The sequence below is a fragment of the Haemorhous mexicanus genome, chromosome 9, assembly GCF_027477595.1.
Source record: "Haemorhous mexicanus isolate bHaeMex1 chromosome 9, bHaeMex1.pri, whole genome shotgun sequence".
In the NCBI taxonomy this organism is placed as follows: Eukaryota; Metazoa; Chordata; class Aves; order Passeriformes; family Fringillidae; genus Haemorhous; species Haemorhous mexicanus.
In genome coordinates, this window is record NC_082349.1 from 28,483,260 (window position 1) to 28,499,364 (window position 16,105).

The following is a 16,105-nucleotide window of genomic DNA, read 5'->3' on the forward strand; positions in this document are numbered from 1 at the left end:
GAACTGACACTCCTATTTACAGCTAAGCAGAAGCTCTAATGAATGCTCCTTCCACAATCCTTCCACTTCACTGCTGCACCAAGCAGTTATGAAAAACCATGCTGTGGTTAAGTGCTCATATACTCTGCACTCTTAATTAGCACTGCACTAATGATGAAACTGAAAGAATGCAGCTCTAAAGAGAGCTTACTCACCTGTGGTTTTCTGAGTTTCCAGTGACTTTCCCTTGTAAGTATTAAACAGACTGAGTGTTGCATACTTTGTTTTTCCATCCTTTGCTTTTGTACTCTGGCCTGACTTTTCCGACATTTCGCTGGAAACTCATCGAGTCTGGTACCTTCCGTTCGCTCCTCAAAATCTGCCTGTGAAGAAAATCCACAGAAAAGTAAAGCAACCTGAACAGGAGCCAAGACTGAAGTCAGAGTTCACAGGGCAGAAGTGGACAGCATATTTAACACCATCAGCACTGTTCCATTTAAGCATTCTGCAGGATGCCAAGGACTGCATTAACTCCAGAAACCTTATCCTTATGTAACATTAGGAATTTTTAAGTATTTCTACCTCTTCAATATGAATGTCACCAAGTCAGGAGAGTCAGCATTTAATTAACATCAAACACTGTTAAAATGGTAAATATCATCCATGATTTCACCAGAAAATGAATAAAAACCCAATCCCAAACCCCATAAACACACAGAATTTCCACCAGCAGCTCCTTCCCCACTGGGGAAGCTCAATGACCTCACCCACTCCCAAAGCCAAGGACTGAGACAATTAACAGTTATTGCAGTACAGTATTTCTGGAATTTGCTTCTTTTTTCTCCAATTAAAACCATCATGAACACAGCAGCCAGAGACACTAAATACACAGAGTAAGAATTTCTGTTTGTCAAAACCAGAACACAGTCTGCTCAGAGGAGGAGAGTGAGAATTCCTTAAACCAAGAGTTACACTATTCTTACTGCAGCAGTAAATTACAGGGCTCTTGGAGCAGGTCATTCCTCTCCTCCCTCCTTCCCCCAGAATAACAGGCCTTGAGAGAAAGAAGCCAGTAATTAACTGTGATACTTCTCTAGAAGTTCTTGGAAGGAACCTGCAGAGTAGCTGCTCATCACCAGGCAAAAACACCAGTGAGCATTCACTCAAACAGAACATTATTATACATCTTGATTTCTCTTCAGTCAAAAATCCTGCCACCCTCTTTACAACAAGAATAATTTTTAATCTATTTCTATATGAATTCCAGAAGAGTTATATATGCTCAAAGACTCGTGTTTCAATCTAAAAGCAGGCAGCAAGAAGCAAGACATCCTGCTCAAACCCTTCAGTGATCAAACTACTACATCAAACCCAGAGCTGCAGATCTTCAAAGGGAACGTGATTCCCATGCAAGGTGCTCATGGATTAAGAGTCTGCAAGGACAAGCAATCTAAAGAACAAAGCACCTACTTGGTCATGACAGACATTTAGCAATGTCAAAAGACCATGGAAATTTAATTTATACAGGTATGATAACATTCCCATCCTCCCCTGCCTTCTACCTCAATTTACAAGCCGTGATTGAAAAGAAATTAAGATTGCAAATAACCTTGGGATGGCTCAGCTTCAGCACAACTTGGGCCAGAAGCTATTCTATTACAATCCACTAGACTGCTGCAAAGGGGACAATCTCCAGCCAATTGAAAATATTCAAGAAAATATTCTCCCCTCAGAAATACAGCAACTCCCAGATTGTTCTTCCAGATTAGTCAGCACTTGGCTATTTTAACAGCAACTGTTACACCAACAGTTATTCTATGTGTCATCCAAAAATACAAAATGCAGGAGAAATGCAGGACGGGAGCAGGGTGAACCCAGCCCACGGAATGAAACAGGGCTGGGAATCACAACTCTGGATGAGCTGATTGCACTTGAAAGAACGTGTGAGCACGGTGATTGTTGTTAAAGGATCACCTGAAAGCTGCTTTGCCACCCTGTGCTCCTGGCAGTTACTGCCCAGCACTTTCTGTGGTGCTCCAGGATGACTGCAGTGGACTCTTAGCATAAATAGGAGAGAGGAAGAGAAGAGTGGAAGGGACAGAGTCTGCCAGGACCTTTCACAGAACTCCTTCTGGTAAACTGAATCTCCTTCCAGAAGAAAAGGCCAATGCAGAGCCTCATGTCTGATGTAGACCCAGCCTGATAAACAAGTCTGCCGGGATTCATGTCTCCAGACAGGCTGAAAGCAGTAGTCTGGCCATGAATAACACTGATGGGCAAAGCTTGACATGTTGGATTGCAAGTAAGTACTGGGGCAGCCTGAAGAGTGAAATGTTGCTTGATAACTCCAAAGATAAGCTTGTCTAAATTCATGGTTCAGACTAGGTGGGTTTTTCCTGTAGAGATATTTGAGTATTGAGCTTTGGCTTTCAGTGGAACCTTGCAGCCTCAGTGTAGTTTCTTTGGATAGATGAGAGACAGTCTAGCAGCCAAGTCTGTGGCTGGTATCTAGATTATGTATTTATGATAAAGAGTCCACCACAATCATCCTGGAGCATCACAGAAGGTCCTGGGCAGTAATTGTCAGGAGCACAGGGTGGCAAAGCAGCTTTCAGGTGAGCCTGTAACTGTATCAAGTCATACACTACAATCACTGTGCTCACACGTTCTTTCAAGGGCAAACAGCTCATCCAGAGTTTTAATTTTTGGCCCAAAACTCTCCCAGCCAAGGAGTTTGTAAACAAGTAGCAGCTTCACAATAGTAAATAATCTAGAAACTGGCAAACAAAACAAACATAGTTAAAAAAGACAACTTGAGTCATTTTTACCCCCAAAATTGTCAACAGCAGTAAAGCCCTAACAGATACAGACAAAGCAAGCAGAAAGCAGTTTGAGGGTGATTTAAGACAATCTTCTGTCATATTCTTCCAAAGCCTGCACCTCTGGTAGAGATCAAACATGGAAAACCTTAATCATAATAACACTCTTTTTTACAGAGCAATACAGATTTCATACTTGGGCAGACCTTCACTGTAACAACTGCTCTTCCTAGAATGTCTGACAGCCTCAAGAACAGGACAGTGAACACATTCCCTGAATACCCCTTTTTATGTTTAATTTAGAAAAATCAGTCTGCTCATTACAACTGAGCTCTAAGCCTTTTATACTACTAAAATTCATACTGTTTGACAAGTTTTTCCCAACTTATACTACATAGAAAAATAAACTGTTTTACAACGATTAAAACTGCACCTTCCTCAGTAATCTGACTTGCACAAAAAATAATTTCACTTAGGCAGGTCAATATATTCAATAATATACAATATGTATATTTAAGTACATTTAGACCTGATACTGGTTGCCAAAGAAGATATTCTTACAAAATTAGACTTCAGACCAGGTACTGAAGGCAGGCATGACAAACCCTCCCTCTGAAGAGCCCATGTGGCCTTGAACAAACATCCTGCCGAGTCACACATTAAACAAGCACTCAGTGCCATCTGACATCAGCTATGGAGAGACAAATGCATGACTGAGCCATGTGAAACTATCCAGCTCCAAGACTTTTCACCCAAACTTCAGCTGTGTGTGCCACATTCCTATACCTAAGCACTGGAATCACTCCCTCTGCATAGAACACCTGAGGTGTTTTAGCACTGGGCACATCAAGCACTTTCCTCCCTAGGTGAGTCCCAATTTACCCAACATTTCCATGTTTTGTTATTAGTGGTCAAATTCCCACAGTGAAGTGCTGCAGTGCACTAGGTTTAATCTGTGTGCTGTAACCAGAGGCAGCTGTGAGAACCCCTGAGAACACACACAAGATGTCAGGAGCACTTCCCAAGCTAAGGAAGCACAGTGACAGCCACCAGAAGGACAGTAACAGCACAGCCATAATGGCACTTGGCAGGGTTCACTGCACCATTAAGAAATTTAAGCAAGTCAGCTGTTCATTCTGAATGGTTACAGTTACTATAATGCACAACTACAGAGAGCACAGTGCTCCCAAAATTCTGGAGCAAACCTGCTCTGCAATGGTATTAAATAAGTTAACTGAACTTCACTGTGGCTTGAAGATTTTAGGGTAAAAATTATTACTCTAATTTCTGTACCAGACTATTTTTTCAGACTCCTGGTTGTCTGTTTTAAATCCTGCCAAGGAGCTCAGAAGCTTGTGTACAGAAAATAGCACACAAAGGAGCTGCCACAAATTCTATATATCCTGGTCTCTGTTAAGGAACATTTACTTGGGATCTCTTAGACATTTAGAGCTGGTACAAGAACAAACTGAATGCAGTGGATTCCAGACTACAAAAACATGTTTTCTATAGTAAAACCCCAGCAAACAAACCCCCACACATATTCCACTAAATTCCTAGCTCTCCTGATCATTTTAGAACTCACCTCTATGACTTGTTTAGAATTTAATGATACAATTTGTTACTCCTGCAAACTTTGGATAATGTTCAATTAGGAACAATTGCAGCCTTGAAAAGGTGTCACCTCTGCTTCAGAAAAAAGTTTTACTTAAACAAGGTAAAAATATTACATATTTTGAGGTCACTTTTGAGGACTGAGCAGCAAAAAGTATAAAACATTTAACAACTTGACTCCTAAATTCTTGTCAGACCAGATGACAAACCATATTTTATACACCGCATTTTTAAACCCCTACCTAGACAAAAAAGGTCTGATTTTTAATGCAACATGTCAAGAGACTTCTTCAGCAGTATTACAGTTAGATTTAATATAGTCCTTCCAGCTTAACCCCCCACCCCACACCTCTTCAGCCTACAAGTTCAATCAGAACAGGTAACCTGGACAGGAGTTCCCAGGATTTAAGTCTTAAAGCATTAAAAATACTGGAAAAATTCTCACAATTCCTATTCAACACAACAAGGATCTCTAGTCCCTGTCACCTCTACTCCAATGGCTGAGTTTTGGCCACATTTGGAGAAAGATGCACTGGAATCACTTAAGGCAAAGAGCACCACTGACCACTCAAACCAGCTGAAGATGTGAACTCGCAGTGCCTCAAATACCCTTCTGTGAAGTGGGAAACATCACAAAAAACACTACATGGAAGTTTATTCATAACCAGGACACATTAGCACCTGTCTCAAAACAGAAACCAATCCAGAAAGAATTTCCATACACTATTTTAAGCCCACTAAAAGTAGTGAAAGGGTAAAAAAACCATCATATACAAATCTGTTATTTGTATCCAGCCATAACTTCACTTTTCTAAGAATAGCTTTGTTTGTGGGACACCGAACAATGTGGTTCTGGTAAATCCTGGAACTAAATAAATAAATAAACTTTTAAACCACATATTCCATTCATTTAGAGGCAGATGTTCCCAAATCAGTGGTAGTAATTAAAAAAAATAATCATTGCACACAAAAATGTGGCATTAAAAATTTCAAAGTTTTCATTTCAACTGTAACTCTGGCATATTTAGATTCTAGAACTGAAGAAATTGCCCACTACTGTAAAATCAAAGCATAATCTCCAGCTAGATATGAATTTTTGAAAAACAACTGTGTGATCTTCAGAAAATAGACCAATTTCAATCAATTACAGACACAGAATGCCAATTTAAAACAAAGAAACAGAGGATACTGGAGTCGAAGTACTTGGAACACAAGAAAGCCTTTTTTGTGCTTTTTGTAACCCAGTCTCAAGGAATCCTGTTATTTTAAAAGGACACTCCAAAATACTGTGCAATTACTGAGTACATGGGGTTTGGATGTGGCTTTGTAGAGTGAAGGTTGCATACACATAAAAAATGGAATTACAATCAAACATTCCTTTGACATGGATATTTATCAACTATCTCTTCCTGATGGCCTTATATTTTCACCTCTGGAAGAAAGATTTTTAGCACAATTTTTATTTACAAAAGCATAACAACAAAACAAATACACCAAAGTTTTGGCCATTTATCCCACTATTAAGAATTCTTAAGAGCTGCAGCACTATCAGCTTAATATGACACAAAAACAAGCCTGGAGAACCTCTGGTAACACTTGTGTAGCAAAGTCTCTGTCAAATCTAAGTATCTAATAAAGTCTTTCCAATCAGCATTTCCCTTTCCTCCAAGAGCCACTTCAAGGTTCATTATGGAACAGATTGCTGCTAAGCAGGATGAAAACTGCAGGAAAACTTTGGGGACTCCAAGCTTTTCCTTCATGTACCTCCATCAAGGCTCTATGACCTACAAGAAGAGAAAATCCTCAAATCTTTGAAGAGTTCTTGGGTAGATCTCACACAGTTCATTCTTGAACAAGACCTACACAAGTTTTATTTCCTTAGAAAGTCTCACTCTTCCATCTCTAGATTTTGGGCTCACTGGTTTCCAGCACAGCTTGAAAGAGGGTACGAAGCACTGATTGCATGGACTCTATAAAATGCATGGAGATTGGCAGCCAAGAAGGACAAGAAAACCCTTAAACTACCAGCTCCTCTGTACCCATCACCTCCCTGGGAGAGCTGTACAATGGGCACAATCTACAGAAGAGTTAAGAGCCACCAAATGGAAAAAAATCAAAATTAGTTTGGCTCTTCAGAACCAAGACATTCCATCCTGAGACAAAGCTGGAGCAAAGCAGGCTTTGCTAGTTCAATCATCCCTCAAATAGCTCCTCTTTAAAGCTTAAGAGAGTCTTTCCAAAGCTGAGTGTGCCAGGTGGAAAACACACCATGACACAAGACAGCCATTTTAGGGCATTATCCCCACAGATGCATCTATAAAAATGGAGTTTGTGGATGCCAGAAATGGGCACCCACAAATATGTCAGCATCAATTCTAACAGACATGCAACAACAGTCTGAATAGAGCCACTAAGCTAAGCAATGAAAAACAACCTAAATTAGCCACCCACAAAAAAAAAAAAACCTCTACTCAGAAACTACTTCAAAGCATATGTTACTTTGAACCAGCAATCTACAGATCAAGCAAATCTGTTGCTTTAGAAAGGCTGCAAGGCAGCTTACTGAACTCATTTTTTGGGAGAAATACTGATCATCTAAACCCTGGCTTTCCAACAGGAAAACCAGCAACAAACCACAACAGCTCAGGGAATTTTTGTTGGGAGCATTTTAAGGCTAACATGGCACTAAACAAACTTTTAGGATGCATGTTGCAGAACAAAAGAAAAAATAATTAAAAACCCCACAGATCCAAGTACAGCAAACCTCAAATTTGTCTCTATCCATAGATTTAAGAATCTACTTAACTGTATGTGCATGAATATTTCAATGCAACCATATTCCTGAGGAACAGCCCTGACAAAAGAAGCTTGATCAGCAGGCTCAATCAGAATCAGCATGACTTAAATGTGTCCACATAACAAGGGATTAAAAAGCCACAGACAGGTTAAACTCACACTGGCAATAAAACTGTCAAAAATGCACTCAATGCTTTCATGTGTCACACAGCTGCTGTCTTACAGCTAAGATAACTTTTGGTATTTCTAGTGCTTAGGAAATCTTCTCCTTTTTAGGTGACCTCAGGTAACTGAGAGGTTCTGGTCCATCCCCTCCCCTCCCAGGCAGAAATGATGCCAGTGCAGCTATTTAAGAACTCTGTGTGGAAATAAAGCAGTTTTCATTTCATTTAGTGGAATTGTTTTGCATGTTTCTATTCAGAGCATCAAATAAAGCTGTTCAGTATCCTCACAAATATTATCTAAATATTACCTACAACAATGCAGTTACCCAGGAATTCAATGCTTTCAATGTTTGTCTCTTTCTTCCATGTTTTACACCAATGGCCCAATTCTGGTCTTCAGCTTTCTACTGAATAAGGGAAGCTAAGGTGTTCATCAAGACACCCCTTATATTGACTTCTGCCTTTTACAAGGAGCTAAGGAAATAAATTAGAGATACACTAAAGAAGAAATACAGCTATTCTTAAAACAAAACACTGAAATTAGGAAGTTCCTCCCTAAAAATTTCATTCAGTTCTCAACTACTGCATGTGCAGAAGATATAATATCCCTGTCTGCTGTAGCTTTATAATTAAATACCGTTATTTCTACTGTAATAACTTTACAATTAAAATAGAAATTGATTTAAAAAATATTGATTTTCAAAGTGGAGTAACAAACAAGGTCAAATTAAGAAACTCCCTTCAGTGAATTTTATGTCTGGTAATTCTTTGCATTTCCAGAGATTAGATAATGAAAAATGGTACAAGTATCACCAGAGAGCTTTAACAAAAGCTCTTCTACTATTCTGGACTGAAAGCCCAACATCTGCCACCTCAAGCAGCAGCACTTTTAAGCAAGTAAGACTCCTACAGAAACCTTACTCTGGTGGTCAAGTACCTTGAAGAAATGAAATACACAATGTCCAGACTCAGTCTTAAGGCTCAAATCCTTAGCCAAAGAAAAAATTGATGGCTGGTTTAAAAGATCTAGATAGAAGAGATTTTAATTTGGTTTCTGAGTTCAGGAAATTTACTTTGGTCATTTTTTTCAAACTTCTTTGCAACATGAGGAATAGCTCTTTAGGCAAGCAGATTGATGGAATTTGTATACAATCAAATACTAGAGAAGGGACTTAGAGGTTGAAGTTGTGAACTGACTGCACAGGCAGCACAAAGTCATGAGCATCAGAAAGCCTGGATGTGCCAAATGCACCCTGGGCTCAGCATTCCCCTCTACTGGAATGGTCCAGACTGATCCTGGCAGAGCACACCAGCCTCAACACTGCAGCACATCTTATTCTGTCTGAGCAGTCACAGGTTTGTAAGGCTGCACTTGTCCCAGAGAGCTTCCCACTGCTGATGGAGGTGATGTGGAATCATGTTTAATGAAACAGCTCTCCACATGTCTGCTTGCAGACTCCAAGTGTAACGACCATCACACTTGTCCAGTTCTTTTCAGAGCAATTCCCAGTTTGGGTTGAGGCACAGCAAGGCAAAAATGCAAAACAAACCTTACTGCTCACTGACACATGAATAAAAAGCTGCCAGAGGCCAAAAAGCCTCCTACCTGTAGGATGAGAACACCACAGTGGAAGATGGTGACCAGGCAGACACAGCACAGCCCTCACTGGTACTGCAGGTGTCCTGTTCATTCTCCCATTTGTTCTACACGAACCAGATCACTGGAGAGAAACTCAATACCACAACCACAGCTCAAGTGCTAATGAGGAGTTAACCACCAGTACCTGTCCTAGAAGTATTCCTTCAATGTCAGCCCTCTTCAAATGATCCCAATTTCTCTGCCAGAAAGGATTTTTCAAGACATTCCAGTAAAGAGACTGCCAGTGAGTGTCCCACCCAGGTCAGAACCAAACTGGACAAAGGCAATGCACCAACCCAACACAGCTACTCTGGCCACGTGCTGACAATAGTCAGACACAAATCACAATATTTAGATGTTTCACTAGATTACCAAACATGATGCAACAAAAAATTCTTTTCTGAAAACCTAACATCCCAGATTTCTCTGCAGGTCACTTTTAGAACAGGCTATTTCATTTCTTCTTACCCTGACAATGTTTTTACAAGAATTTCCAGATTTCTTTGACACCAAGCATCAGGCAAATTTTTTGCAAGACAGATTTTTGATTTTCCAGTTTCATGCAGCTGGTTAAGAAACTTTCATAAATTGTAAATTTTTAATTGAGGCAGGAGTTTTGAAGTTCTGGAAGAAAGCCAGGGCCAGAAAAAAAAACCCAAACAGTTTCTATAGAATTAAAGAGAGCATCATAATGATAAGCATTCTCATTATTTCTGGGAACAGAACAATGCAAGTGCTTTTGCCCAATTAGCTTTTCAGCTTGCAGATGCCAAATGAGACTTATTTTTAAGATTTGCAAAACCATTTATTAAAGAAATTTCCACTATTTAGAAGAATGAGAAAACTTCAAAGCTCACAAAACTGAATTGCTGCCTATTTGAGCACGAGATAAGGGAATAAATTAAGGCAAATTCTTGCAGAAAGAAGCTGTGTACCTGCTATCAAAGTGCAGGATTTAAACAGCATCCTAGGAGGCAGCATTTTCTCTGAATACAGAAGACTACCATGACCTGTCTTACCTGTCAGAAAGATTTTTAAGTGAAAAAATTTCAACTATTCACCAAGCTTCTTCATAGCTAATTCAGATCAGTTTATCCAGACCACAGCAGCTCTCTGTAAAGGCATCTGTTAATGGTTAGGATCACAAACAATCCCATAAAAAATTACAAACACACTCAGCAGACTGTCACAAGCACCACTTTGTTTCTTGCTCAACTGAACCACATCACCCAGCAGGAGCCTGGAAAGGCAAAAACATCAGCAAACTCCTTCTCCCCACACACAAAGTGACATGGGGAGCATCCTCCTTGGTGGCATCCTGAGTAGTGGCTGCTGTGTCAGGCTGAGAAAAGGGGGACAAAAGACAAATCCACAGTGGGGCTACAGCAGCAGCCTCAGAACTCTCCTCTGTGGTGAGCTGGGTCTGCTCCTCTGCAGGTGCTGCCTGGGGGAAGTTACCAGGAACAACAGCTGAGGTGAGCAGGATTCCACTCCTGAAGCTGGTCCCAGTGATAAGCTGGTGCAAAACACTTCCTTCTAGGAAGCTGATGAAAGAAAATCAATAAATACATGAAAAAAGACCAGATTCCCAACAGATGAGAAGAAGCTGCAGCCATTTACAGCCAATGCCCATCTTTCCACTGTTTCATTTCTCCCTTTCACTTTAATACTTACTGCAAAAGCCTCTTTATTACCAACCCTCACTGAGTGGTGGCACATTTTCAACCCTTCCCACTCACCCCATGTAGACTTGGGAAGGGGAAGAGACCAGGACAGATAAGGAGAAAAAAGTTAAACCACTTCTTTGCTGGGAGTAATTCAAGGAATCTCTTTCAAAACTTCCACTTCCTGCTCCTTTACCACAATTTCCAAGACCCAGTGAAATAAATAATGTTTTTTCACAGAGGGAGTGAGACCTTTTTCCAGCATTCTTCCCCAGCAACAACAACACTGAGCAGATTTCTCATCATGCTTTTCTGTATCTTTAAAGTATCCCTGACCTCAACTGCAAATAAGTAAAAATTTTTATACTTAACTTGTTTTTCCAAAGCCCCTATTCTTAAGTTAATCCTTAAATAAGAAATAATTACATCTAAGGGATTTTATTTTGGAAATTTATTATTAGTTTCTTGGAAATAAAGTTCAGGCAAGCTCCTCTGTTCATGAGCTCCTACAGAATATTTTGACAGTGCACAGGAACCACTCTAGGGCTACATCCCTAAGGATTTCCCCTTTTCTTTAGAACACACGTGCCAAAATTATTCCCCTCTTTGCCAGCTTTTCCCCCTCAATTCTTCTGTGTTCATCTTCTCAAGGTATTTTTGTTGTTGAAGGGTCCAACCTGAAGATGAAAGTACTCAACAGTAAGAACCTACAGAAAAAACCAGTTTTAAACTCTTGTACAACCTCGCCACTATATAAAAAAGTTTAAAACAGTTACTCTAATCACTTATGTAATGACTTAAGCTACTTGTCACCACATTCAAAACTTCCCACCTTGCCCAAATTCTTTGCTGCCCGTTACTCCTATCATATTCCTAACCTTACTCATGTACATCAAAAATAAACATAATTTCTTCTCTGTATTAAAGAGATGCTACAGCATATTTTGAAGGTTTTTAAGCTACTCCCACTGTGATAGTGAGAGCCAGGGTTGCCAAATGCTCCAGCTTGTAACACACTGTCAGCACCAGTACAAAAATCTCACTGCAATGCAAATAAAGGTGGTAGAATTTTGTTCCTCGGTCTGGTCCAGCTTGGAGAGAGCTCACAGCCTCTTCTACCTGCTGCCCATTATCCTCTGGACCTCTGGTTACATGCTTTTCCCTGTGACTCACTCATTTCTTGGAACAGACACATCTCCTTGTTCACTGAGGAATGCTCAGCATGGAAGAGAGGCAGCTACCAACACCACACTGACAACAGCTCTGGACAACACCAGTTAATTACAGAAAGGGTCCACCTCAGACCTCTCCTTTAGACTGGGTTTGACCACAAAAAAAGGGGAACAAAGAAGATGAGAAGCTAAATTTGAAAAGCCTTATCAGCATAGGCAGCTTTATGCATCTCTCAGCACTACAGAATCCATTTTCCATGGAAGTTAACTTGCATCTGCCAAATGGCTGCAGAGGAGCTTTAACATCTTCACTTGCTCTTGCTTCTCTGTTTATTCTGCTCAGAAAAAGTCCAACCCACACGTCCCTTGACACTTTGCTTTCAAGATGCAGTAAATAATCCAGGCTCAACACATTATCAAAAAACTTATCAAGGAACTTTTTGTTATCCAAAGCTTTGTGTGTCCCACAAAGCTCTGTCCATGCTGGTGGCTTCATCTGTGACATGAAAAGCAACTCTTCACCAAGGTGACTCCAGCAAAGCAACCACTTAGAAATGCCACAAGCCAAAGCTAAGCTTTTTTTGCTAAAAGACATCTTTCTTATTTGCATTGTCAAGGAAAAATGTTCTTGCTCCTTTTCATTAGAGGACTTCTGCTGTGCACCTACACAAAGCACAGACTGTCCTAAACATGACTAAAAAACAAGCCCTGTAAATCAGTACTTATTTTTTTTCAAAATGAAAGCATCAATTCATTGATATTAAGACTGAGGTCCTTCAGTGGAATATCTGGTGAGTTTGAAACAGAAGTCCTAAAGCAGAATCAGGTCTTTAACTGAGAGGAAATTATTGGGTTCTCAAACAAAAAGCAAATGTTGCTGCACTTCCACCTTAGCTGAAGGTTCAAATCATTTTAAGTACATCTTAAATCATTACTGCTGCAAACATTCATTAAAATTATAACTGTAGATTGAAATTGTAAGTTAAAATTTACAAACAATAAAATCTAGCAACAGTCGCTTACAAATAATGAATTTTAAACGAAGGAGTAGTGGTTTATTTGATTTCATGAGGACAGCCTGAGAAGGGCTGCTTTTCTAAGCACAGAAAGTTTGGTTTGCTAACTTAAGCAAGCAGTGCAACAAAAAAGGGCAGCCTAGTCATTGCCAAACTACAGCCCAACTAGGTAAAATCCCAATAAGGCTGCCATTTCACTTAGGAATCAGCTGTATATTGATTAAACTGGTTTTTAAGAGACCCCTCTTCTCCCAGTTACCCAGGACTGGGTGATGCCTCAGTTCTTCAAGGAGTACTTGTGCATTTGTTGTAGCTGAACATACGGTGCAGCCATTCTGTCTCTGATGCTGGAAGACCCTGGAAATGCAGCCCACATTATTTTCAAATAAACATCAGTTTAAATTTATCACCACCATCCTTCAGACTGAAGACATGTAAGGCTGATTCTGCACTCTAATTTCCCCGTTAATCAAGCCAGTGTCAGATAATTTAAACCATGAACAATGGGAATGTTAAACAGTTTCTCCCTTTAGTATGTGTTTGCAATCTGTAACAGACGAGCTCGTTAGCAGTGACTTAGAATGTTATGTAATGGCTGAGGTATTTGTAATAAAAACAGTCTATTTCTGTTAGCCTGTTCTTCATTGACATAAAAGCTGTCTTCATCTGATTTTTATTAGGACTTCATCTTCCTCTGCTCTTGATGCATTTTTTAAGACTCCTGTGCACTCCATTTTCATTTCACCAATACTCAGTGTTATTTTCTCCACATCCTCACACGAATTTCAGCTTTTATTTTCACACTACTTTCACCCGTAAGCTTCCAGGGGGTTTTGTAAAACCCAAACCCAAAAAAAAACACGAGAGCATGAAGCTGAGCAAAGGAAAAATTTCCTACAGAAGATGAACTGGTTCTACCAGTAAAACACCACCAGCAGTGCTGTCATTACAAGCCCAGCATCCATCCTCAGCTAGTGGGAAGGTGCTGCATTTTTATGTGGTGGAGTTTTTCCCCCTCAAACCCTCCACTACTGCAGGAGCCTCTGAAAAGAAGTGTTCTTCCTTCTCTCACATCCCCAATCCACTACACAAGGATTTACTCCTCTGCAAGAGCACACTGTGCAAGGCTTGAACTCTTCTGCAAGATTTTGATCTCCTCATTTTATCCACACCACCCCTTATATGGTATTTATCCTACCCTCTCTCCACTCTCACATCCCTGCCATTCCTTAGCCTGGAGATCAGCCTGGAACAAAGCAATTCCCAGTCCTGCAGGACACCTGGCTGAAATGGGCCCCACAGAACAGGATCCTGCTCTGACTTCCATTCTTTCTCTTAATTGCCACCCAGCATTCATCCAGACGGCCCCAAACCCACAGGGAGCTCCCTCTGGAATTGCATCATCTCTCCCTTGCTCACTGGGGCCTGTTTCACTGTCCCAGGGACCCAGGACCTATGGAAGGTGCATCCCATAAATCTCTAGCACTGGACCAGGAGCCCAAGTTAAAACTGGAGACTGATGTAACTGTTCTGCTCTACAAAAAACCAGGGCTCCCATTATGGAAAGCCTAAATGAGAGCAAAGATATTATAAATTGCTACTAAACTGCCAAGACACAGAATATTTATATTACCAAGACTCACAGAAGCAGCTGTATGTTGAGTTATACATATTTCATGGCCTATTATCTACAAAAGCCAAGAACTTCATGCAAGCACATCCACCCAGCAAGGCAGAGCTTGAAGTGGCAGACAGAGCCTCAATCCTGGTCTCCAAGCAGTGGCCTAAGAGAGATCCAAGCTCTGACTTCAGTTTAAAGAGTGACCTCTCAAGCCCACATCACCAAACCACCTTTCCATTGAACATTCATCCAGTTCAAACAACTCCCAAAACTTCGAGATTCTTTATTCTCAACAAAATGGTTGCAGAGTTGCACCAAAATTCCACAAAATTAATGCAGAAGCAAAATTCTCTAGAGTATAGAATTAAAAAAAAACCTGCCAGCCACACAGAGCTCCTGGCAGTCAGTATTTAAGGTCAATCCTTTTGTTTCTCATACATGGACAAATGAGATCATGTCCTGTTTCCTGCCCCTTCAAAAGCAGTTTCTTGTCTGAGCAGAGCTCTTTAAGATGAGACACCAAGCAGGCCAGGTGCCTCACTGCACAAGAAATAAAACTATTAAAAATCACAGCCCCATTCCTTCTGTTGGAAATATTGCTGTTTTCCAGTAATGTACCTATTTAACCCAAATAACCAGGGCAACAGGAGAAATGGTTCTTCTTTGAAGATACTGACTTCAAGACGTGCCAGCAAAGAATATAGTTACAGAACACCCACGTGAAACACAAAAAGGAAGAAAACCCACGATGCCCCATTCAGAGCCCAGCACCATGCTCTCTGCATGTCCCCTTCCTCACGAAGAGGGCCCAAACTGGAAATTATCTTTTAACCTGAAAAGTCTTCAATCCCTGCATCCCTGGATTATGCCCACTGCAGACCAACTGCCTGAATTTCAGCCGTGTCATTCCAGCAGGCTCACCCATCCTTTAAGCGCTATCCATGAGCGCACCCCTGGCTCTGACCACCCCAGTCCTACAAACTCTGGCCCGGGAGCACAAACAATGCCTTCCTTCACACAGCCCCGCACCAAACCACCCAAAAACCGCCTTTTACCGTAGGCGAAGAGTCAAAGAACCCCGGATGCGAATTTCAAGTTGGAAAAGCGAGGCGCTTTGCCTCCAGCACCCCCAGGACGAGGCTGCTCTCCCCCCGCGCTCATGCAGAGGAATCACAGCCGCGGAGTGAGCGCGAATGCACGCAGGGCTCGGCGCCTTCCTCCAGGAACCACCAGAGAGAGAAAGGGAGGGAGAGAAGAAGAGAGGAAGAGAAGAAGGAGCAAACCAAGCGCCGTTAAAAAAGGAGAAAAGCGGAGGGCAAAAAAGAGGGCGGGAGAAGGAAGCAGCACCCCCGCAGGAGCGGTCCCGGCACAGCCGCCTCTCCCGCCGGCCCCGGGCGCGGCCCGGGCTGTGCCCGGCGGGGCGCGGCCGGCCCCGAGCGCCAATGCGGGGCGGCCCAGCGAACCCCGGCCCGGCCGCGCAGCGTCGCCGCCCGCCCCGCTCCGCCCGGCGGCGGTGCCGGCCCAGGGCGCCCCTCACCCGCCGGCCGCGGGCCCGCCCGGGCGGAAGCCGCCCCCGCCCGGGGCCATGCGGCGCAGGCCTCCCGCCCGCTCCTGCCGGCGC

At 41.8% G+C, this 16,105-nt stretch overlaps 1 protein-coding gene across 22 annotated transcripts in view; it reads right to left on the bottom strand.

The window, feature by feature from the left end:
* The window catches only part of PRRC2C (proline rich coiled-coil 2C), a 70,098-nt gene that overhangs the window by 53,805 nt on the left and 188 nt on the right, over positions 1-16,105 (bottom strand). For 5 of the 22 annotated variants that reach the window (XM_059854661.1, XM_059854682.1, XM_059854681.1 and 2 more), the window contains one exon: positions 195-362. In XM_059854661.1, coding sequence (XP_059710644.1) covers positions 195-309 — 115 coding nt within the window. In that variant the 5' untranslated portion in view covers positions 310-362. Of the gene's footprint in view, positions 1-194; positions 363-13,122; positions 13,143-15,539; positions 15,720-16,105 lie in introns of those variants that run through there. The other 17 variants (XM_059854670.1, XM_059854660.1, XM_059854666.1 and 14 more) reach the window with 12 other exon arrangements.